This window comes from Rhinopithecus roxellana, chromosome 14 (genome assembly GCF_007565055.1).
Source record: "Rhinopithecus roxellana isolate Shanxi Qingling chromosome 14, ASM756505v1, whole genome shotgun sequence".
Classification (NCBI taxonomy): Eukaryota; Metazoa; Chordata; class Mammalia; order Primates; family Cercopithecidae; genus Rhinopithecus; species Rhinopithecus roxellana.
This window is the reverse complement of record NC_044562.1, coordinates 24889711-24916139: the sequence shown is the minus strand read 5'-3', so window position 1 is coordinate 24916139 and position 26429 is coordinate 24889711. Positions and strand designations below refer to the sequence as shown.

At 38.0% G+C, this 26429-nt stretch overlaps 1 protein-coding gene across 3 annotated transcripts in view; it reads right to left on the bottom strand.

Annotated features, from left to right (window-relative positions):
• CUL3 (cullin 3) overlaps positions 1-26429 on the bottom strand; it is a 115324-nt gene that overhangs the window by 54573 nt on the left and 34322 nt on the right. For all 3 annotated transcript variants that reach the window (XM_030916201.1, XM_030916200.1, XM_030916202.1), the window contains one exon: positions 9571-9684. In XM_030916201.1, the coding sequence (XP_030772061.1) occupies positions 9571-9684 (114 nt within the window). The remainder of the gene's footprint in view (positions 1-9570; positions 9685-26429) is intronic.

The window sequence follows — 26429 nt, the reverse complement described above, 5'->3', positions numbered from 1 at the left end:
CACAAGTACGTGTTCTGTGGTATATGAATACACATATGCCTGCCTCTTCCAGAAGACAGTTTATGAAATATGACCATTCTCCCAAAAGATAAGAATCAGAGCTCTTGTCCAATAATTTTACAGATAAGGAAACAAGACTCTTGAGAGGGTAAATAACTTCAGCAAATTAATGACAAAGCAGGAACTAGTTTCTTAATTCACATTAAACATTTTTCTCACTACTCCAAACTTCCTATGCACATTGTCAGAGTCCACTTTACGCACAAAAGTTCATTCCCTTTACTCTATCAAGATGTGACGTATTTCTGGGCTGGGTGCTGGGGCTCACACCTGTAATTCCAGCACTTTGGAAGGCTGAGGCGAGTGGATCACCTGAGGTTGAGAGTTCGAGACCAGTATGGCCAACATGGTGAAACCCCGTCTCTACTAAAAATACAAAAAATTAGCTGGATGTGGTGGTGGGTACCTGTAATCCCAGCTATTTGGAAGGCTGAGGCAGGAGAATCGCTTGAACTAGGGAGGCAGAGGCTGCAGTGAGCTGAGATTGCGCCACTGCACTCCAGCCTGGGCGACAGAAGGAGACTCCATCTTAAAAAAAAGAAAAGAAATAATGTGCTCTATTACTTACCACAGGGTCTACACTTCATGTTAGGCAGTAATAAACACCAAATACTTGCCTTCCTAAACTTAATGGCATGGACTGCTAAAATCATCACTGCATACACTCAGAAAAACAGTTCGCAAGGCACAGCCTGGGCAACAGAGCAAGACTCAGTCTCAAAAAAAAAAAAAAAAAAAAAAGTTTACTGTTCTATTTTTCTATTAAGCTGTTTCAGATAGGAGCTGAAAAATATTAAATAACATTTTTAAGTAGCAAGAAAAATTACATAAAAGAAAAAAGAAGCAGGAATTTAAGAAAGGAAGAAACCCTTATTATCAGGCACACTATTAACCTTTACAGTATTTCATGATGCCCTGGTTTCCCGGACATAAGGCCTAGTACTGGGCTTCTGACATAACTATAAAAAGATGCCGGGATACTGGACACTGGTCAGTCATAGCTATAAAAATTAGAGCACAAATGGGGAAAGCCTGTCTTAAAAAGACCTTTCTTAAAAAAGCAAAGTCAAGTCAGACAAAATGTTGAAAAGGTGTAGCCCAAAAGTCACTGTATCCTGTTTTCTTCTAGTACATCATTCTGAAAGCAGAGAAGGTGCCAGGAAAATTCTTAATCAATCTATCTGTGCTTTTCCAGAATACAGTTATTTTCAAAATTCTCTAAATGTGCAACCTAGAATACTGTGAACAAACTTTTTAAAGAGCCAAAATCATCAAAATCTAAGGAGAAAACACAGACCCACAGACTCCATCATCTCTATGTTCTCATCCTATCTTCTGGCCTCCAAAAAGGCACACAAATTCTCCATGGTAGCTTTAGCAAATAGCTTATAGTATTCATCTAAACTCTGCTCCTTGCCACCTATGACCTTTGGTAACTATAACATTTGCACTAATGAGCAATCTGACACACTCCTTACAGATGCCTAAATTTTAATCTTCCATTTTATCAAGATTCCCTTCAGCCACACGTTGACATAAGCAAACCTTGAACCTCATCATTAGAAGACATCAAATAACTCTGGCATTGAAGATCATCTTTTTCTTCCCACCTCTCCTACTGTTACACTTGAATGATCCTGCCTCTCATTCTCACTAGATCTCCAGGTCTACCGATCCCAAATATGTAATACTTCTATTTCCTGGACCATACGAGATTCACGTCCTTCCTTTAACAGCAAGGACCCACAGCAACCATTTCAAAAACGCTATCTCAGAATTCTCCCCGACACCCAAGAGGGAAAATTCTATCAGTGAGTTTTCCTTATTTGAACACTCTTCTCTGAGACTGCGAAGTACCCTGGAAAAAGTACAAACTCTAACTGGCTCCACTATACAAAATTTGTGCCAACTCACCTATATCAGCCCCTCACAACTATAGATAATCCATTTATTTACACTTAGTTGATGACAGCACAGTGAGCATTCCATTTTTCCCCTTGTATTAGTTTTTTATTGTTGCTGTAAAAATTACCACGAATTTGTGGTTTATCTATTCTCTTATATTCTAGAATTTAGAAAACTGAAATCAGTTTCAGTGGGCTAAAGCAAAGATGTTGGCAGCGCTGGCTCCTTCTGGAGGCTCTCAGGGAGCATCCATTTCCTTGCTTTTCTAGTGGTCATCTGTCTTCTTTGGCTGGTGCCCCCTCCTCCGGCTTCAAAGTGCATCACTCCAGTCTCTGTTTCCACAATCATATCACCCTTTTTCTCTGACTGACTCTTTCATCTCTCTGGTAAGAACCAGTATGATTACATCAGGCCCAGGGGAACAGCCTGGGATAATCTCATGTAAAAATCCGTAACATAATCACATGTGCAAAGTTCCTTTTGGCATATAAAGCTAACATGCCCAGGTTTCAAAGATTAGTCATGGACATATTTTGGGATTAGGGGGCTGGGGGCAGCCTACCACACTCCTTAAGGGCTCAACAACTCACATGCTTCTGTCACCCTAAACTGATGGTCCTACCTTCTACCTTACCAAGGAGACCAGAATACCAAAAGAGAGTTCCTCAGCTTCTCTCTTTTTCATAAAGTTACTGTTACACTCCACTTCATCTCTTTACCCATCCTTGAAGACTTTCCAAATAGCTCAAAGAAGCAGTGACCCTCCTTTCTTGGGTTACTCTCTCCCCATTCCTTTGAATTTATTCCCTCTAATCTCCATTCAGAATAATTCGCAATACTACTCTACCTTTGCTGTTTGTGAAAATGATTGGAAATATAGACAAATTCAAGAAGAAACACAAAAATACCTTTGAAATTCTCCATAAAGTTTTGTGCAGCAATTCTTCTATTAGCCTTCTTAACAGAAGATCAAGAGAGAAAATGATTTTGTTCCCTTTGACATTAATTGTAATTGCGTGAGTAGCCTATGGGATACTATCTATAATTTTCCCTTAATATTATATTCATTTTCATAGCTTGAAAGAGAAAAATGAACCAAATATTAATAAATACTTATGGATTATATCAATAATTCAGGCTGTAACATAATGTATATAACAAACTTTCTGTAACATCAAATCTTTTCCCAATCATTAATCATTTGAATAATTAAAATGAAAGTGAAACATATTAACCAGTCCCAAACTATCTTATAAGCTAAACACGGAGTTACTTCTTTAATATTATAAGCTAAACACGGAGTTACTTCTTTAATAAAAGAATGAATTGGCCGGGCGCGGTGGCTCACGCCTGTAATCCCAGCACTTTGGGAGGCTGAGGCAGGCAGATCACGAGGTGAGGAGATTGAGACCATCCTGGCTAACACGGTGAAACCCCGTCTCTACTAAAAATAAAAACAAAAAAAATTAGCTGGGCGTGGTGGCGGGCACGTGTAGTCCCAGCTACTTGGGAGGCTGAGGCAGGAGAATGGCATGAATCTGGGAGGCAGAGCTTGCAGTGAGCCGAGATCCAGTCACTGCTCTCCGAGACTTCGTCTCAAAAATAAAAGGAAAAAAAAAAAAAAAAAGAATGAATCAAATTAACAAATATAAGTAAAGCAGGGATTACAACTCAGGAGCCAAACAGGTAATGCAAGTCTCAAACATTAGGAAGGGGTGGAGTGGCAGAAACTAGAGGCCACATGTTCCATCCAGAGACATGTAGACCTGACTTTTTGCAACACCAAACCTGCCAAACAACAAAGTTATGTGGGGCAAATTTTGAACAATGCATATCTCCACCATGTAACCTGTGACTTTATTTACCTTCTCAAGAGGGAGTGTGTCCCACAGTATCATGCATAACATTTTAGACACAGACACCTCCTTGTTAGAGTAAAAGTCAGCTAAGCCGGGTGCGGTGGCTCACACCTGTAATCCCGGCACTTTGGAAGGCTGAGGCAGACGGATCACAAGGTCATAAGATGCAGATCATCCTAGCTAACACGGTAAACCCCATCTCTACTAAAAATACAAAAAATTAGCCAGGTGTGGTGGCGGGTGCCTGTAGTCCCAGCTATTTGGGAGGCTGAGGCAGGAGAATGGCGTGAACCTGGAAGGCGGAGCTTGTGAGCCGAGATCATCGTGCCACTGCACTGCAGCCTGGGTGACAGAGTGAGACTCCATCTCAAAAAAAAAAAAAAAAAATAGCTAGCTGAGTAGGTAGTGGGTGGGCAGACAACAGAGTTTCTTCTCTCTTTCTGCTCTGGGCCTAAGATCTAAAATCCCAATAGTTAGAGCCAGTAACCACAAGAAACCTGCATACTTGGTAATACGACCTAAGAGCCTAGGTTGAGGGTAAAGTCTTATGGAAAAAAAAAGAAAAAAAAAGTGGAGATGTTCACAGAAAACTTTGATTTTTGAAAAATTAAAAACATATTTTATCTTAAATGAGGTACTGGTTAGGTGCATATGTTTGTCAAAAATCATTCTGTACAGTTTAATTCATTTCAACATATATCAGTTTAATTCATTTCAACATATATTAAATTTTACCTTAATTTTAAAATGTACTTTTGGTTGGGCACAGTGGCTCATGCCTGTAATCCTAACACTTTGGGAGGCCAAGGCAAGTGGATCACTTGAGCCCAGGAGTTTGAGACCAGCCTGGCCAATATGGCGAAACCCCATCTCTACCAAAAATACAAAAATTGGCCAGATGTGCTGGTGCACACCTGTAGTCCCAATTACTCAGGAGGCTGAGGCAGGAGGATCGCTTCAACCCAGGAGGTGGAGGTTGCAGTGAGCTGAGATTGTGCCACTGGACTCCAGCCTGGGTGACACAGCAAGACCCTGTCTCAAAAAAAATAAAAACATAAAAATGTACTTTTAAGTACATTTTAATTAACCCTAGAACACTACACATAAAAAGGCAATATAAGTAAATGAAGGATATGAAAAATGTTAATAATTTATCTCGTAGAACATGAAGGTATCAATACTTTCTTTTTGAATCTAAAATAGCCTTTTTTTGCAGCAGCAGCAGCAGCAGCAGAGTCTTACTCTGTCACCCAGGCTGGAGTGCAGTGGCATGATCTTGGCTTCCTGCAACCTCTGCCTCCCAGGTTCAAGCGATTCTCCTGCCTCAGCCTCCGAGTAGCTGGGATCATAGGCATGCACCACCATACCTGGCAAATTTTTTGTGTTTTTAGTAGAGACGAGGTTTCACCACATTGGACAGGCTGGTCTCAAACTCCTGGCCTCAAGTAATCCACCCACCTAGGCCTCCCCAAGTGCTGGGATTACAGGTGTGAGCCACTGTGCCTGGCCTAAAATAGCTATTTTTAATAAGCATTTTTTAAAAGTGTAGTTTATTAAAAAAACAACATACTATATAACATCTGCACCAATTCATTAAACACATATGTAAGTGCCTAGTTTGTACAAGGAGCTGTGGTAGGTATTAAAGACTTAATAGTGACACAAACACTGTTTCCATCCTCATACAGTCTAGTGGGCAAACTACACACTGAACAGTTGGGTCGTTAATGACTGTGATAAATGTTGCAAAGGAATAGTACTAGGTAGAATGAGAGCAACTGCAGCCAGCGGGGAGTACGTGGGTCAGGGAAAGCTTACCAGAAATATAAGGTAAGACATAAAGAGTAAGTAGAGCAAGTGACATTAAGGAAAGAAAAAAAAATTCTAGAAACATTTCCAGACAGAAAACATGTAAAAGAATTCCACGATGAGAGGTAAGGATTTCAACAGGGCAGTAACATGATCTGATTAGGCTTTAAAATAGTAATCCTGGGAGCAATATGGAAAACAGAGAAGAGCCCAGTGAACACTGTAAGACTAGCAACACTGAATATTTCAAGAAAGAAATGAAGGTGGTTTGATGTTGAATAATAGACAATAAAGAGAAAACTGCAGAGTCTAGCAACAGATAATGTAGGGAGAAAGGCGGAACTTACAAGAATATGGCCAGGCGCAGTGGCTCACGCCTGTAATCCCAGCACTTTGGGAGGCTGAGGCAGGAGAATGGCGTGAACCCGGGAGGCAAAGCTTGCAGTGAGCCGAGACAGCGGCACTGCACTCCAACCTGGGCGAAAGAGCAAGACTCTGTCTCAAAAAATAATAACAAAAAAAAGAATAATTCTCAGGTTTCAGTATGAACAACTGAATGATAGTGATTATGAGCTCATTTGGACGTGCCAAGTTTGAAGTACTTCAGAGAATGAAGGCTCCATTAACCAGACAAATGAATATATGAATCTGAATCTCAGAAAATGAAGCTAGAAACATAATTTGGGAATCATCCGCACAGAAGCACATGAAGCTCCCGAAGGTAAAGAGCGCGCGTACCATGAGAAGAACATCTAGGACTAAATCCCAAGAATGCCTCTATTTAAGGGGGATGGTGGGGGCAGTTAGTAGTAGTTGGAGGAGGAGAGGCTAAGAAACAGTAAAAAGGCAGGTAAGAGGCATACAAAGAGAGTTCTTTGTTACAGAAATCAAGGAAACATGTTAGAAGAAGGAAGGAATGACCAACTATGGCAAATGCTGCTTTAAAAAAAAAATCAAGGAGAATGGGGATTAGCAGTCTCTTTGTATTCTGAGATGCACAGATACCACGGTGATACTAGTAAGGGCAAAACCAAACATGATAGTTGAGGTAGAAGCTTAACTATAATGTATTCAAAGTGTATGAAAGATGAGAAAAGGAAGATGGCAAATGTCAACATTTCTTATGACACATTTAGCTATGAATGACAGATGAGAGAGACAGCAAAGGGGTTCACCAGAGAATTTAATGGAATTATATTCTGAGGATTGAGTGAGTGGCTTGAACATGTTTAATGTTGGTTAAGATCCAATATGAAAGGCAGAACCCTAAAATACTTAAGGTTCATGACAAGATAGAAGGGGACTGACCCATAGCACAGGTTGAGACATGGCCTCTGACAGAAGAGGACACCACCCTCTACTAAAAGAGGGAAAAAGAAAAACATAAAAGGGGAGAAAATACAAGTAAAGTTCTAGATTTAGTGGCAAAAAATAAGCATAGTTCCGACCTGATGCTTTTTCTCTTTTCTCTGAGAAGTTGAAGGCAGTATCATTTACTACAAGGGAGAGAACCCAAGGCAGAGCTGGAGGTCTGAAGAGAAATAACTGCTGGAGCAAGCTGACTAACGAAAAAGAGTGAAACTGGTGGGCAGTGTGAAGGATTGACCACAGGTCTTTGATGCGACAAACAGTGGCATCAATCTACCCTGTATGAATTTTCAGTTCATGCAGCACTGTGGTACAACCAAATGGGTTTGATGAAAAGATGAAGGGAGAAGGAATAATACCAGATAATCTCTAATGAGCATGTTACTATGGGCCAAGCCCTACAGGTGCTTTATATGAATAGTTCCGCTTAATCCTCATGGCTACTCTATCCCATATTATTTTCATTTTATAGACAAGGAACCTGAGGCATGAAATAATTAACTTCTTGACCATGTGTAGACCCAGAATTCAAGATTTGAGATTTCACTGCAAAAAAAAGAAAAAAAAAAGAGGAAGAAGAAAAAAGAAAAAAAGGGAGGCAGAGGACTAAAACAAAACAGACTTCTTTAAAAATAACATCAGAGTATGCATGTGTATAAAATTTTAAAATACTTCTTTTGTCAACAGAATAAACCGTAAGATTACAAGTGGTTTTTTATCTTAATGTTAGATAGTTAGGATGCAATTTAAAGACTCACCATATCTAGAACTTCGAAAACAGCAACAAGTTAACTTATTTCAAATTTATATGCCAGATATTATGATACATGTTGTCTCATACCATCTCATTTAACTTCAAAATGATAACACAAGGTTAATTTATAACTGGATGAGAAAAATGATGCTCAGAAAAGCTAAATAATTTGTTATACCTTTTATCAAATCCCTTAAGAGTGAAGTGACCTCTCCCTGACCCCCTTTGCCACTAAGCCCTTACAAAACCAGGGGTAAAAGGCCTGACTGAAATCACAGGGCAGAACAAAAAACTTTACAGTTGTTTGTTCTCATTGGAAATTCTTTCCAAACATTGCTTTATACTACCAAGTAAAAGAAACTAGGACAAGCTCTCATCACTATATTAAAACTAAAAAAAACTAGAAATAAAAATATAAAAAGGCAAAACCTTGGGAAAAAATAATTATATCCAATACACAACATAAACCCTGAAGTAAAACAAGTCATTAACTTGCTAATTTTGGAGTGACACAATAATTAAACTTAATGAATCTAGAGTCATTCTATAATACCAAATTTTTTTTAACTGATAATTTAATCTCTCTGAAAGTTATTAAACAGCTTAGATCAAAGTCAGTGTTTTCCAAGTGGTCTTGCTGAACAGGATTTTTTTTCTTGACTGATAAAAATAAAATACAGCAACAGCCGGTGAAAAATGGAATATACATGTGGAGAAGCTAATATCCTTAAACAAGACTAGCTGCAATAGCGCACTGCAATAATTTACTATTAAGAGAAATAGATGGCAGCTATGAGAGTATGATTATCAGGAAAAATACTTGTATTATTATGATATCCTCTCTCACTGAAGATGTAAGAATTTAGGATTTGGGCTGGGTGCGATGGCTCACACCTGAATCCCAGCACTTTGGGAGGCTGAAGTGGGCAGATCACGAGATCAGGAGATCAAGACCATCCTGGCTAACACGGTGAAACCCTGTCTCTACTAAAAAATACAAAAAAAATTAGCTGGGCATGGTGGTGGGTGCCTGTAGTCCCAGCTACTCGGGAGGCGGAGGCAGGAGAATGGTGTGAACCCGGCAGGCAGAGCTTGCAGTGAGCAGAGATAGCGCCACTGCACCTCCGGCCTGGGTAACAGAGTGAGCTCTATCTCAAAAAAAAAAAAAAAAAGAATTTAGGATGTAAAAACTTGTAAGAGAATATTCAGCTTTTGTTTCTCGTACTGTCATTTAACAACTCTTAAGAAGAGATGTTAATACGGTTTTTTCCATATTTTTCATTGACAAGTGCTAAATACTAAGAAAAAAATTAAATCATTCCCTTTCAGTTTCACATTCTAAGCATTCACTAACTATATGAACAATTAAGATTTTTATTCACATGGACTTAGGCTGGCCCTTACAAAGAAAGTACTGTCTATTTAAAAAACAAAAACCACCTTCCACACTGAGACGTACTATAGGTTAGGCAGAAAGTCATTGTGTTTTGAAATGTTTAACTTCCTTTTTTTCCTCTGTTGCCCAGGTGGGAGTGCAGTGGCACGATCTCACCTCACTGCAACCTCCACCTCCCCGGTTCAAGTGACTCTCCTGCCTCAGCCTCCCAAGTAGCTGGGATTACAAGTGCCCACCACCGCACCTAATTTTTGTATTTTTAGTAGAGACACGGTTTTGCCAGGCTGGCCGGGCTGGTCTCAATCTCCTGACCTTAAATGATCTGCCTACCTTGGCCTCCCAAAGTGCTGGGATTACAGGCCCAGCCTTCAAATGCTTAACTGCTTAAAGGAAGAAAACATTAAAAAAGCTCTACTTACCATGTACATTAGTATGTCTCTAATCATCACCATAGCTGTTTGATGATCATTCCAAGCTTGATTTAGCGTTTGAAGAAAGTTGTTATTCAATGAATTTAGTACATCTTCTCGCACCTAGTAACAGAAGAGTTCATTAGTTTGCACACACACATCCACACACTCATATATATAGGCATGCACATATCTGTTTAATAAAATAATGAAGTGGAATCCTTAATTTTAAATCAAAGAAATGTTATAGGCTAGTAGAAATATTTTAAGCTATAACTTATATACACAGATGAATATCAAATGTGTATGTATAGTACAGACTTCTCTTCTGATCTCCAGAACATAAATCAACTTCCTAGGTATTTCTCAACCCTCCAATGACTTAACATCATTGTCAGAGTAAAATCCTATATTTTTATAGTAAGTTATAAGGGCCTGTAAGACTGGCTCCATGCTACTGCTAAATTTCCTGCTACACCTTCCCTTCCCCAACTTTGAATAATGGTTAAGAACACTGATTTTGGAGTCAATTACCTGGGCTCCAATCCCAGCTCCCTAACAAACTGGGTGACCTGGGATGAATTAATCTCTGTGCCTGTTTCCTTATATGTGAAATAGCATTCTTCTTGTAGGATTGTTGTAAGAATTGAATTAACACTAGTAATACACTTAAAACAGTGCTTAGTACTCAGTAAACACTCTATAATAAACTACTTAGCACACTTCAGCTACAATGGCCTCTTTACTAAATACAGCAACTGTGCTCTGCCATTCCTTCTGCCTCAATTCACATGGCTCGTCCCACTCACTTTATTTTGCTCAAATTTCATCTCTGGAAAGGTCTTTCCCAACCAATTACTTCAAAGAACCCCTAGCTCTACTTCTTCACTATACAATTTGTTTCCTGTCATAGTATTCATCATTACCTACAATATTACAATTTGTTTATTGTTTCTTCCACTAAAATGTAAATGTCTCCATGGTGGCAGGATTTCTGTCTTTTCCATGTGTATATCCCACACCTAGAATAGTGCTTGGTATATGTAATACCATTTATTTCATATCCCTGCCCTCCAATGCCATGATTCACCTCCAACGTAAGCACTTTCAGGATATCTGCTTTTGCACATAAAGTTCCCTTGAGTCTGAAATGTCTTTCTAATCCAACCCTGATAAAGACTACTCAAGACTTCAAGAATTCCTTTCCACAGTCCACAAGCTTAGTACCATCCTGATAAAATGTTATTGACCACTACTCCTTCCTGTTATGCTAGCTGCCCAGGAGAAAGACCATTTCACTCAGAAACAGAATCCAGACTCTGGTTCTCGTTTTATCACAAAGTCGTCGTGTGTTTGTCTCTAAGTTCCTGTAACACTTTGGGACTATACTGCCAACTTCTACAGTTATTCAAATCCAACCAACCTTCCATAATCCAGCTCAAAAAACTCTCAATAACTCTAGCCTAAACAAAACTATTTTATCTCCAAATATCCTTTACCATAGAGAATTTCTAATAGTGGTTACACTTTTTCAGATTAGGAAAAAGCTGAAGTTATGGTGCTTTCCGAGAAACATCAACTACTTAATGTATGTTGAGATACAAAGACACCTCTGAAACAATTATAAATACACAAAAATAAAACACCATTCTGTTATCAGATCTAATATGAACAAGTGGCTAAAAGTGCCAAAGAAAATACACACAACACACTATGGAAGAATAAGTTCAAACTAAGAAAACAGAATCTTTTCCTACATATTGAGGAAAATGAGGTTATTAGATTTAATGATGAGACAATACATCCAGTCTACTAAATGTACAGTATAAAAATCACTAGGCCTATACCACATAATTTAGAATTGTATCATATATTTAATCTTTTGTTCACAAGACTAAGCTCCATGACTTCAAGTTACATCATCCAGAAATTATTCTGAAAATTTTAACTATATCGTTAGTTAATAGAAATACTTATACAAAATGAATAATGTATCACTTGTTTCAACTCATTAAATCTAGCACTTGTCAGATGCAAATCTCCCCCACAAAAACCCAGCAAGTTGAAAACGTGCTTATTTTCAAAATTTTACACCAAGCTTTGTATTCCTTTACTGAAGAGTAGCAATTAAATTAAAATCATGACAATGCAAGAGCAATCTATACTACATACAAAAAAAAACATATTTGAAACATCAGATTATCAAGTCCATTAATTATTCTTAAAGGACTTACATGAACTTCTACATACTGCTACATTATAAAATTAAGTTAAATGTTAACTACATTAAAATCACCCTGAATTTGGAACACATAAATGTGCCTGCATATTTGTTGAATGAATGAAAAACTGACCAAATAAAAAGTTAACGTTATAAAATAAGGCATGTTCTTTAAAATCACTGATTCGTACATTTTATGATAAAATATATCAAGTATTTACGTATTTGTCATTTATATTTATACCTGCCTTTCAGCAAAATAAAATGTGATCTAGTAGTACACTGTGTCATAAATAACTGCCTTATTTGCATCATACCTCAAAAAATTATCCTGACCAACCAATAACAGTGAATTTTACTAGCAGAAAATAGCTGCAATTAAGAGCTAATTTTATGTTTATTTTTCAATTATACACACACACACACAAACTCATGACTAAAAGAAATAAAATGAATGCCTTAGATATACTACTACAAGGTCTTCTTATTCAGATTACACTATGAACAAAAAATTTTTCCTCTAACATTTCTGTAGAAAATTAGTTGAAAGTGAACAGATATTTATTCAAACATACACAATAAAATGGTAGGAATGAGACAAAGATTATGAAGATTAAAATAAGCTTTTAAAAAGATGGTTAAGTTGGCACATAAACTACACATTAAGTGAAAAAAAGATCTTTATTTCACAAATTATTAACATCTTATAAAAAATTGAAAAAGCAAGCAAGCATGGGAAATATGGTGGAAATACCCCTCCCAGAGTAACACTGTTAATCTCATGGCCTAACACAATTACCTACTTTCTGCACCAGCAAGGCAAATGGGAGGGAACCCTGCTATACAGGTGGTACCAGAACCAAAAGGGCCTATGGATTAAGTATGAACAGATAATTAAAGAAAACCTATAATGAAATCACACAGATAGAGTTGAAATTTGAAGGGAGAGACATGGAAGAACAAGTAGCAACACTAGAGAAATTGAGAGCAGGATGGGACCAGCTGTGACAAAAAAGATGAAACGAAGTATGAGTGATGGAGAACTGATGGCTGTGCCTGGCACTAGCTTTGCAAAGGAAGAAAGAGAAAGCTCAAAACAGCGGATCACAAATCAGGCAGAAAATTAGAGTCACCCAAGAGCTTTTACAAACAGATTTAAGTATGATGCAGTAGTGCATCTGTGGTCTCAGTTACTCACGAGGCTGAGGGGGTAGGATTGTTTGATCCCAGGAGTTTGAGGCAAGCCTGGGCAACACAGCAAGACCCTATCTCTAAAAATAAGTAAGACTTCAGAGAAGAGAATGAGAAAACAAGCCACAGACTGGGAGAAAGTATTTGCAAAAGACAAATCTAATAAAGAACTATTATCCAAAATATATAAAGAATTCTTAAAACTTAGAAAGTAACTCAATTTTTAAAACCAAAGAAGATATACAGATGGCAAGTAAGCATTTGAGAAGATCGTATGTCACTAGGATACTGCAAATTAAAACATCAATCTGATACCATTACATACCTTTGAGAATGGCCAAAACACTGACAACACCAAATGCTAGCAAGGACGTACAGCAGCAGAATATCTCATGCACTGCCAGTGGGAATGCAAAATGGTACAGTCACTGTGGAAGGCAGTTTGGCAGTTTCTAACAAAACTAGACATACTCTTACCATATAATCTGGCAATCACACTCCTGAGTATTTGCTTAAATGAGGTGAAAACTTATGTCCACACAAAAACCCGCACACAAGTGTTTAAAGCAACTTTATTCATAATTGCCAAAACTTGGAAGAAACCAAGATGTTCCTCTGCAGATGAATGGATTAATAAATTTTACTGTATTTAGAAAATGGAATATTACTCAGCACTAAAAAGAAATGAGCTATTAAGCCATGAAGAGACATGGAGGTAACTTAAATGCTATTACAAAGTTAAAGAAGCTAACCTGAAAAGGGTGTATACTGTATGATCCAACTATATGACATTCTGGAAAAGGCAAAACTAAGGAGACAGCAAAAAAAAATAGGTATATAAGTAGGCAGAGCACAGGATTCGCAGGGCAGTGAAACTATTCTGTATAATACTATACTAGTGAATGTATGTCCAATCGCATAGACTGAGTTCATTACAAAAGTGAGCCCTCATCTAAACTATGGACTTTATGGAGTGATGATGACCTGTCAACGTAGGTTCATCAACTGTAATAAATGTGGGATGTGCACAATGGGGGGAGGCTGTGCATATGTTGGGGTAGGGGTGTATATGGGAAATCTTAGTATCTTCCGTCCATCACCTTTTTTTTTTTTTTTTTTTTCAGGCGGAGTCTCGCTCTGTTGCCCAGGCTGGAGTCCAGTGGCGCAATCTCGGCTCACTGCACCCTCTGCTTCCCAGGTTCAAGCCATTCTCCTGGCTCAGCCTCACTAGTAGATGGGATTACAGATATGCGCCACCACACCTGGTTAATTTTTGTATTTTTAGCAGAGACACAGTTTCACCTTGTTAGCCAGGCTGGTCCTGAACTCCTGACCTCAAGTGATCCACCCGCCTTGGTCTCCCAGGGGGCTGGGATTACACTGTGTCCAGTTTCTCCACTCAATTTTGGTGTCAATCTAAAATTGCTCTAAAAACCAAAGTTTATATTTTTTATAAATATAAACTTTATATTTTTATATATACTTATATATATTATAAAGTTTATATTTAAAAAAAAGGGAGAGGAAGGAGGAGGAAGAAAGAAAAAAGAAAGAAAAAGAAACACTTGGGGGGCCACCCAAGATCAAAAGACAACCCTAATTTTAAAGTATCTACCCAGGTGATTCTGATACACCATCCAGGACTAGGAAACCACTGGCTCCCACGCTAGCCATTTCTGTTTCTTCCCTTTGCAGAACTTCTTCAACATGAACATGTTTTTATATTGTTGTAATAATAGCACGCAATTCTGAGTCCTGCTTTTTTCTTCTAAAAAACAAACAAAAAAACACACACAGGATCCATGTGCAGAATGTGCAGGTTTGTTACACAGGTTTATGTGTGCCATAGTGGTTTGCTGCACCTATTGACTCATCCTCTAAGTTCCCTCCCCTCACCTCCCAGCCCCCAACAGGCCCTGGTGTGTGTTGTTTTCCTCTCTGTGTCCACGTGTTCTCAATGTTCAACTCCTACTTGTGAGTGAGAAGAGTCCTGAGTTTTTAATGCCACTGATTAACATTTAATATTAACTTTTGGCTTAGGAGAAAATACCTAGCTGTATCATATCATTTCCAATGCACCATAGTAGTCCAAAGAAAAAGGCTGTATTACAATAAAATGTAAGAAGATGATGTCATCTGATAATTTTAAGCAAATGATACCAAAAGCATAATTTATAAAAGAAAAAATGCTAAACTGGACTCTACCGAAACTAAAAACTTTTGTTCTGCAGACACAGTAACAAAGAGAAGCTAAACACTAGGAGAAAAACCAAATGACTTGTATCCAGAACATATTAAAAAAAAAAAAAAAAAACTCTTACAACTTAGCAATGACAGCAAATAAATTAAAAAAGGGCAAAAGACTTGAACAGACACTTCACAAAAGAGGATATACAGATGGCAATTTTGTTCATGAATAGATGTTCAACCACATTAAGTCATTAGGGAAAAGCTAATTAAAACCATGAGATACCACTACACACCCATCAGAATGGCTAAAATAAAATATGCTGACAGTATCGACTGCCGACGAAGATTTGCAACAACTAGAACTACCATACACAAAATGGTACAGCCTTACCGGAAAACAGTTGGCAGGTCTTAGGAAGTTAAATAACATCACATGACCCAGCAACCCTACTTCTATATATTTACTAGAGAAATGAAAACTTACATTCACACAAAAATCACACACAAATGTTCATACGAGCTCTACTTGCAATCACAAAACGTCTTTCAACAAGTTTATAGGTAAAGGAATAAGCAAACTGTGGTACATTCATACAACAGAATATCAGCCATAAAAGGGAACAAATTATTGATACAATAGTTTGGATCAATCTCAAAATAATTATGCTGAATGAAAGAAACCAGTCTCAAAAGATTTCAAACTATAATTCCAATTATATGACACTCTTGAAAAAAAAAAATCAAAAACTATAGTGTTAGACAGCAAATCAGTGGTTGTCAGGAACTAGGGATTAAGAGAACTATAAAGGGTAACAGGGAGTTTACTGGGGTCAATCGACTGTTCTATATCAACTGTGACAGTGGATACATGAATCTATATGTGTGCTGAAATTCACAGAGATATATGAAAATAAAGGCCAATTTTATTATATACTAATTTTTAAAAATTTGAAGTAATTATTATTTGAAAATTGGGTCCTGTTTTATGATCTTATCATAAACATAAGCTATGATGCCACAAGCTTTATTCATAAAAGCAATTTAAATTCCAAACAATGAAAGAATTGTTAAACAATTTGAGTGTATCAACCTTATGAACCACTCTGCAACAATTCAAATTTGCCTATTCTTTGTTTCTGTGGATATAGCTTTTCTTGCATTTTTAAAAATTAAATCCTTAGCAAAGATTAAAGTGGAATTACTGTCAAAAGGAAACTTTTTCTTTTTTTAAGAAACAGGGTGTCACTCTTTCACCCAGACTGGAGTACAGTGACACAATTATAGCTCACTGCAGCCTCAAGCTCCTGAGCACAAGTTATGCTCCCACCTCAGCCTCCCAAGTAGCTAGGACTTCAGCAGCACACACCAGCACTTCTGGGGCTCGCGCGCGCGCGTGCATGTGTGCGTGCTTGCATGCGTGTATGTAGGTAAGGGGTCTGTTTTGCTCAAGCTGGTCTCAAAGTCCCGGCCTCAAAATGATCCTTCCACGTTGGCCTCCCAAAGTGTTGGAATTATACGCATGAGTCACCGTGTCCGGCCTATTTTCAACTGTATAATAAAACCTGCTTAATGATAAATTAATGTCCAAGCTGCAATATATGGTGCGTGCCTGTAGTCCCAGCTACTCAGCAGGCTGAGGTGGGAGGATCACTTGCATCCTCAAGTCAGTCAAATTACTGGTAAAGAGAAACAAAAGGAGTTGGAAAGGAAGACGACAGGAGAGAACAGCAGGCATTGGCATGACCAGGAGCTACAGGCTCCCAAACTTTGCCCTTGAGTTTTCATTCTCAAGGATCTCCGTGGACTGGCGAGGAAGCTGATACTGGGCAAAGATACAGCAGCTCTTGGGCTAGCTGAAGAGCTAAAGGACATAATGTGCACAGTACTCCCATACCCCACAACGCGCATAATTGTTTTTAATCATTAATTAAAATTTTTCACACTCTAAATTTCAATGCCTGGGGCAAAATCCAGCCAGCCAATCCTATTTAAACATCTAGGTAAAACAAAGAAATCATCAGCTAAAACAAATTAAGAACTTTAATTCTAAAGTTCACTGAAACTAAAACAGAGTCACATAATCAATGATGATATGGAATATTGAAAATTGAGGACTTACTTGGTAAACAAGTCTCCAAATTCAGGACAACATTAGGTCCAAATATAGACAAATTCCCAAAGTACAGAAATTTGTACTTGGCATTACTGTCCATCGAAAAAATACTTACCATGTTATAAAAACATAAAATGAGACATAATAACGTGGAGCACATCCTAATTATACCAGGACATTAAAAAGCATCACAGAAGTACAATAACTCAAAGGTATGTCGTTCTATAAATCTATAGTATTTTAACATTCACCCAGAAGCTAAGATAATCAAAATCATCTAAGGTTGAGTATCACTTATCCAAAATGCTTGGAGGCCACTCGTGTTTCAGATTTTTGACTTTTTCAGATTTTTGTTTTTTTTTTTCAGATTTTTGAATATAATACTTACCAGGTGAGCATCCTTAATCGGAAAATCCAAAATCTGAGATGCTCCAATGAGCATTTCCTTAAAGCATCATCTCAGCACTCAAAAAGTTTCGGATTTTGGCCAGGTGTGGTGGCTCAAAGCCTGTAATCCCAGCACTCTGGGAGGCTGAGGTGGACAGATGACTTGAGCTCAGGAATTTGAGACCAGCCTGGACAACATGGCGAAACCTTGCCTCCACCAAAAATACAAACAATTAGCTGGGCGTGATGGTGCGTGCCTGTAGTCCCAGCTACTCAGCAGGCTGAGGTGGGAGGATCACTTAAGCCCAGGAGGTGGAAGCTGCAGTGAGCCAAGATCATGCCACTACACTCCAGCTATGGTGACAGAGTGAGACCCTCCCATCTCAAAAACAAAACAAAACAAAAAAAAGTTTCAGATTTTGGATTTTTGGATTAGGGATACTCAACCTCTCTGCAGACAACTGCCCAGGAAGTCACTAACTAAGGACTTTGACCAAGTCACCTAACCTATCTAGTCTGTAGCACCTCTTTACCTGTGATGTGACTATGGTTGATTAGATCAATGACATCATGTTCCACTGAAATGCCTTACTTGGTACCAGTGCCGAAAAGACTTCATTTCCCCTGATTAAATATGATTTATAATAGTTTTGTATGATTTTTAAAATTAGGGCTTCTATTTTAAAATGACTGACAGCCACTGGATGCCTGCTATCTTTCTGGCTCTAAATTCCAAAACATGTTGCCTGTTTTATCTGTTAAAGACAGCGCAATATAAAAACATGCAACATTTACTATGACCTACAAAAACAGCACTTAATGCCATAATTTCTTCAATCACTTTATTAACGATGGATAAGTTGCTTTTAGTTTACCATTATAAATAATGTTACAAAAACATTCTTACACATATAAAAAAAGTTAAAAAAAAATAAAAATAGCATTTAAATTTCCACCTAAAACATACTTTTTTCAGTCCTGCATTAATCACATGTGGTCTGGGGGTTTGTCACTTTATAAATTTTGCCAGTTATATAAATTTTATTCTCCCAAGGAATGCCATTAAATAATGCTTGAAGATTTCAAAATTCTTCCACTTTATCACACCACAGCGATATGACACAAACCTATCAATGAAAGTGGCTTACTACAGAAAGTGAATCACAATGGGAGTCAAGTCATAAGGTATAGAGGACAGCTGACACAACTGTTTGGAAAAAAAGCTTCATGGCTCTTTCCCTCACCCTGAGAATTCCTGATCTAAAAGGTTAAAAAGAAACATTGCAATGTTTTGCTATTTTTACAGAAGTCATACATAATAAATAGGGGCAGGTCAGGAACAGGGACGCTTGCTTTCTTTTCCTGTAAAGGACAGAAATTTCTGAATAACTGGAAGGAACTCTTTTATCTCATACTTTGAGGAATTCTTAATGCAGCCAAACTCCAATTATTTGTACAATTAATATAAATTTGGTTAACAGATGTTACTCTCAGAATACATAAGCAATCTTAAGGTTTCTGTATCTCAAACAAGCTTCTACTAAGGCCAAGATAATTAATTTAAAGTTTTGTAGATATTTTAAACTTTCCAAGAATTAACTAATGATGAGATTCCTGAATGACATAAAATTCACTGTCCTTTTCATACAGTAGACTGTGTTATTCTCATTATTTCTAATTAACTTTAAGAATTAAGATGGCAATAGTGATCAGAAAAATCATACCAGTATCCTTAAAAAAAACAGTAAGATAGCCACTGTAGGGAAAACATTTTCTCCACTGCTGCCAGAAGATTCTTCATTAAGTAACTTTCTAATATACACAGTAATGTAACTTACAGCATTTCACAAAAAACACACTATTCTCAATTTCAAAATCAAATTCATTCTTAGTGGAAATACTCCCCATTCTTACTCTTTGCTTCAAGTGTCCAAAATGAAGCTCTTAAAGAAATGAGGTCCTATTATCAGACATCAACCACCCATTCAAAAGTATACAAAATATTTCCCCAGACTGACAATTCATGTATTTATGTTTGCTTCCAGCAGGCAAAGCAGGGTGCTAGGCACTATGAGGAATACAAGACACTTTCAGCCACTTTACAATCTCTGAGGGAGAGGGGAGAAGGGGGAGCCTAATATTAGCATTCAAATGACCTCAATACAAAGTAGAATACAATAAATAGCACTACAAAAAAGTTACAAAGTTTAAAGAAGGAACACAGAACAGGTGTTAGGACAATAAACTTTCACAATTTCATACATAAAGATAATTTGCTACATGTTGAAGCAAATACTATTTTTAAAATCACATGAAATTTGACATTTTTTTAAAGGCATTCTTAGTTCAAATATGCTTTTAAAGTGCTCTTAAAATAGTATGACTTAGAAAAATCATGATTTCTCAATCAGTACAAAATACTACCATGAAAAATGATAGCTTTTTACTTCCTGGTTGGAAAGGAATGCAGATAGAAAAATGACAGTACACCACAGAAAAACACCACTATGACTTACTATTTGTGAAGTATCCTATTCCCAATGGTTAAGATATACATTAAAAGCAATTATTATAGCATTAGTATCATGGTTAAACTTAGTAACAGGCACACTGACAGAATTAATCAGGAAAACATACACAAAGCATGACAACACAGCAACTAGTCTTTTGTTCTCTTGAGTATGATAGAAAAAAGAACCACGGTTTCTCAAGATTACATCATCTGGTTCTAAGCCGACTGACAGACTTCAATCTCAAAAAAACCGAAGCATATAGCCTGATAATCACCTGTGCTTCTAAATGGTGGTTAGATTTAGTAATTAACTTGAGTAGGGAGAGGTATTACCCAACAGAGAGAGAGAGAAAAAAAAATAGATCTCAGCTATTTTTGGCTACGAACCATGGTGGTTTCCATTTTGACTGCTGGTAGTATTCTCAAAGATTCATTTCAACAGACAACTGAGTGCCAACCACATGCAAAGAGCAGGAGACACAAAGATAAATGAACAGGTCCTAGTTCATCTATTCACTTACTCAGTAACAGTAGAAGAATATCACTAAAAAATACAACAGAAACAGGATGGGGGCGGGGTACTTGCCCTCAAAGTACTTACAGTCTACCTAACAACTTAAGCAGAATAGCTGATACTTAACATGGGCAAACTTGTCAAAACAACACTTTTAAGCCTTACTCTCCCCCAACATCATTTCTCTTCCATCCCTTTCAAAGTAGAAGCCATTCAATTTCCAGAGTCCTTCATATCCCACGGTTGCTGTTTTTCTGACTCTCTAATAATCCCTTTTCCATATGCTATCCCCAACAGTCTCTGTCTCTTCTGGGATTACACTATTTATATTTAGGTCACTATCTCCGTATCATACCCATTAACAGTTTTTATACCTGGCTCACAGTCTCTTCTCACTCCTGTCACCACCATCCCAAAAGAACATAATGGGTTGAGTACCTTCCAACAACTTTTAAGTTAAACATCAAGACAAGACAGCATGAGAACTAAAGATGAGCAAGCAGCAACAAGGCACTGAAAATGGCACTCATCCTAAATACCTGACTACATCTTCTCCACTGCAGTCAGCCTTTCTAAGGATTATAAAGCAATGGCTCCCAGCACCAACAGAATAAAACTCAAATCCCCTACAATGGTTTTCCAAATCTAGACCAACCCACTTTACTATCCTCATTTCCTACAAAAACATTCAAAGATGCTTTTGTTCATCTTTACTAAGAACAGCATGTTCACCTTCCATCTACACCGATCTATCTCACTATGCTCATACCTACCTGCCATTTTTCTCATTCAACTTTCTCTCCTTGTTATCGACTGGGATAATATTTTGGCCTTGTTCACATGATGAATCTTGAGTAATGCTTTAAGTATAATCGAAAGTGACAGCCTCTTTCTACCTTGCCCTGAATTCCTCAGGCAAAATAATACCCCCCCCCAATCTGATTACCTCACTAAAATTATGGGATTCTTGCTGGCAAGAATCATGTCTTATTTATTTTTGGGTGGCTGAAACATAGGAGAAACTCAATCTCTGTGGGTCTCTGAAATCAATCTCTCTTTGCTAAGGAAAATTTTATTCCCAAGTGTTTCTATCAATATCCTTAACTCACTGCAGTCATTACATATTGTATGTAAATGCCATTAAAAACATTAATTTTATGTAATCCCAGCACTTTGGGAGGCCGAGGCGGGCGGATCACGAGGTCAGGAGATCGAGACCCTCCTGGCTAACACAGTGAAACCCCGTCTCTACTAAAAATACAAAAAAAACTAGCCGGGCACGGTGGCGGGCGCCTGTAGTCCCAGCTACTCAGAGGCTGAGGCGGGAGAATGGCGGGAACCCGGGAGGCGGAGCTTGCAGTGAGCCGAGATCGTGCCACTGCACTCCAGCCTGGGCGACACAGCGAGACTCCGTCTCAAAAAAAAAAAAAACAAAACAACAACAAAAAAAAACATTAATTTTAATGTTTTCCATTAAATTAATATTTGCCTAGAAAGGGAAAAGCACTCCAAAAGCTTTATTATAAAAGTAAGTCTGTTTAAGAAACTGACATACAGAAAAGTTCACAGTTTACCTTAAAGTTACCAACTTCATTTCCACATAAATAACTTACTTACAAATATAAAACTTAACACTGGTTCTTCTTCCCCCTCTAGAAATAGGGAGAAAAATATACTGAAAAAGTAGTTTACACAGAGACAGCATTTTCAGCAAATAAAACCCTCGGTACAGAAGATAAATGGTGAGGTATTATTTATTCTATGAAAAGACATTGCACTTTACAAAGGAATTCAAAAAAGAAAGTCACTTAAAACTTGAAACTATGTCCCCTTTAAGGTTGCAATTTCCCTACCGGTAAAACAGAAGTGCTTAGAACAGATTAAGACTACAAGGCACAGATCCAAGTATGTAAGTCTAAAACATAACTTCCACAAAGGCAGGAATCTTTGCTTGATATAGTACAAATGCTTACACCAGTGCCTTGCTCAACAGGCAGTTTTCTGAATAAATGAGAAGTGAGCAGGATGAAGCTCCTCTTATTCTGGCTTCCTCCCATTCGATGGAAGTAAGACACTATTTGAAGAATAGGATATACAGATAGAAAAACTTTGAAAACCACTAGAATAAATGTTCTTTCCAATAATAACTAAAAAGACAAGTTAATTTTAAATGTTAACTTTTTTTTGTTCAGCTATTTTTCTAAGAAACCAACTTTCAAAGTTCAATAATTTTTATAGGTTCATTTATGAGGTAACCATGTTATCTGATTATTACTATGGAGTATTAAAAATGAAGAAATTAAGCATAAGGTAAATCTAAGAAAACTGTTAAGCATTACAAAATTGAGATAATAAAGCTCTTCCCACATTAAAACTAAAGTTTCTCCCCTGACTTCAAGAAAATTAAAAATTGAGGCCAGGCACAATGGCTCATGCCTGTAGTCCCAACACTTTGGGAGGCAGATGGATCACTTGAGCCCAGGAGTTCGAGACCAGCCTGGGTAATATGGTGGAAACCCTGTTTCTACAAAAAAAAAACACAAAAAAATTTAGCCAGACATGGTGTCACGTGCCGATAGTCCAGCTATGTAGGAGGCTGAGGTGAGAGAATCACTACAGCCTGGGAGGCAGAGAGTGTAGTGAACCGAGATTGCGCCAATGTACTCCAGCCTGGGAAACACAAAGGCCTTGTCTCCAAAAAACAAAAACAACAACAAAAAAGCTGGACACTGTGGCTCACACCTGTAATCCCAACACATTGTGAGGCCAAGGCAGGTTGATCACTGATGCTAGGAGTTCAAAACCAGCATGGACAACTTGGCAAAACACTGTATTTACTAAAAATACAAAAATTAGCCAAGCATGGTGGCACACGCCTGTAATCCCAGTTACTTGGAAGGCTGAGGCAGGTGATTTGTTTGAACCTACGTGGTTGATTGCAGTGAGACAAGATGGCGCCGCTGCACTCCAGCCTGGGCGACAGTAAGACCTTGTCTCAGGGGAAAAAAAAGAAAAGAAAAAAAATTGAGTATGTTTTTATTTCAAACACATGGCACAGGAATAAACAGCCTTAGAGACTATTATCTTCCTAAGTCTTAATAACCTAAGCTTATCAAGACACAAATCATAATTTTTAAAGTTCTTTGGGCTAAAAAAACCAACCCCAAACTCATTTTATAGATTAATACTTTAAATTCCAGAAAGGTTTAGTAATTTGTTCAAGATTATTAGTGAGAGAATTAGTCCCAATGCTCAGTTCTATTTTCTACCTAGTACTTTTCCCACTGCAGCTGCATTTAGGTTACTTCTTACTATTAAAGTGCTCAACAGGAGTTAGAAGAAAAGGCAAGTCCTTTGCTACTCTACAACAAGCTTAAAGACTGTCAAGTTTGAATCCCAAACAGGAACCTTATGAAAGGAGAATGAAAGAAGATGGCTCCACCCTTAACGTGCCCACAAGTAGCAAAACTAATTATTACTATTCCTAAATTTAAAAACGTGCTTTAGTATCTGAAATACATACATATACACATATAAGTGCGCGCACGCACACACGCACACACACACACACACACACACAAAGGCTGTGAAAAACTGTAACTCTGCTAAATACCTGTCAAATATTATCATCTTATAACGTAAGGTTAGAGCTAAGTCTTAAGTACCACTAACTGGCAACTTTTCAGTCTCCACTGCAATCCTCAATGTATCTGAACACTAAGTGTTTAAATTAATCAGGGTGCAATCCTGGGCCCTCTTTTCTCTTGTCTCTGTGACTTCATTTACTTCCAGGGCTTTAAATACAGGTTGGTTACCCCTCACCCTAAATGTATGGGGACCCGAAGGGTTTCAGTTTTCAGATTTGAGTGTCTGCACATACATAATGAGAGATCTTGGGGATGGAATCCAAGTGTAAACATGAAATTTATTTGTTTCATATACACCTTACACACATAGCCTGAGGGTAATGTTGTGATATTTTAGTAATTTTGTCTGTGAAATAAAGTTTTGGCTATGCTTTGACTGTGACTCTGTCACATGAGATAAGCTGTGGAATTTTCCACTGTGGCATCACGTTGGCGCTCCAAAGGTTGTGGATTTTGGGGCATTCTGAGTTTCTGGATTAGGGATGTTTAACCTGTACCATTTATATGTTCACAATTACCAAATACACATTTTCAGTTCAAACTTCTCAGATAATTTGATTTGCATATCAAATTTTATAGGTATCTTAAAACTAACCTTTTCAAAATAGAGCTCCTTTGTCTGCCCCAAATCTGTATCAGAAAATTAAATCACCTAGCCAGTTAGCCAAGAGCCAAAAACCTAAAACTGATCTTAGATTTGTCACTGATTCTTATTCCCTACAATCAATCTGCTAGCAGGTAACTTTCATTCTATATCCAAAATATATTTTAAAATTTTCTCAATCATAACTGTCACTACACTAGTGTAAATCATCGCTGTTATTCACCTGAATTACTGGATTACTCCCCTTATTTCAACTCTTAAGCCCTTTAACTTATTGATCTTGCTTAAAATCCTTAAATGGCTTCCTAATGTACATATAATTAATTGCAAAGCCTTCCGCCATGGCTTCAAGGCCTGGCATGATCTGGCTTCTGCTTCTCTCTGCAATCCCACCTTGTCCCATTCCTATCCATTACCAACTCTTCGCTCCCCACTTATGACAGGATTTTATTCAATAACTTTAGGAAGTGGCAAAGAATAGCCTCCCGTTTTCTTTTCTTTTCTTTTTTTTTTTAACTCACTCTGTTGCCCAGGCTGCAGTGCAGTAGTTCAGTAACAGCTCACTGCAGCCTCAAACTCCCGAGCAACTGTGACTAAAGGTGTGTGCCACCAAGGCCAGCTAATTTTATTTTTTTGAGACAGTATCTTGCTCTGTCGCCCAGGCTGCAGTGCAGTTGTGCGATCACGGCTCACTGCAAGCTCTGCCTCCTGGGTTGACACCATTCTCCTGCCTCAGCCTCCTGAGTAGCTGGGACTACAGGTGTCCGGCTAATTTTTTGTATTTTTAGGAGAGATGGGGTTTCACCGTGTCAGCCAGGATGGTCTCCATCTCCTGACCTCGTGATCTGCCCACTTCAGCCTCCCAAAGTGCCGGGATTACAAGCGTGAGCCACGACGCCCAGCCATTTTTTTTTTTTTTTTTGTAAAGACAAGGTCTCACTATGTTGCTTGAGCTGGTCTCAAAACTGCTGGCCTCAGGTGCTCCTCCCACCTCAGCCTCCAAAGTGCTAGGATTATAGGTGTTAGCCATTGCACTCAGCCTGCTGCCTTTTTAAAGTTTTATTGGAATACTGCCATGCTCATTCATTTACATTTGGTCTGTTGCTGCTTTTGTGCTACAAAAACAGACTCTGAGGAGCTGTGCCTGAGAATGTATGGCTCAGAAAAACAAAAATACTATCTGGTCCTTTACAGAAAAAAGTATTGTATAGCCATTTACTTTGCCTAGAATACTCTTCAACACACTGTTCTTGTGAGCGCTCTCTCATTCTTGCAATCCCAGCTTAAACACTACCACTTCCTCAAACAGCCCTTTCTTAACCTATGTAGTTGTCTATCATTTTTTCCTCTATCACTGTATCCCGTTTTCTTGATTATATAACTAAGTACTTGTTTACCTGTTTACTATCTGTTTCATAAATGCAGGAACCAGATGTGTTCTATTTACCAATATATTCCTCACATCTAGCACAGAGCCTGGCAAACAGTT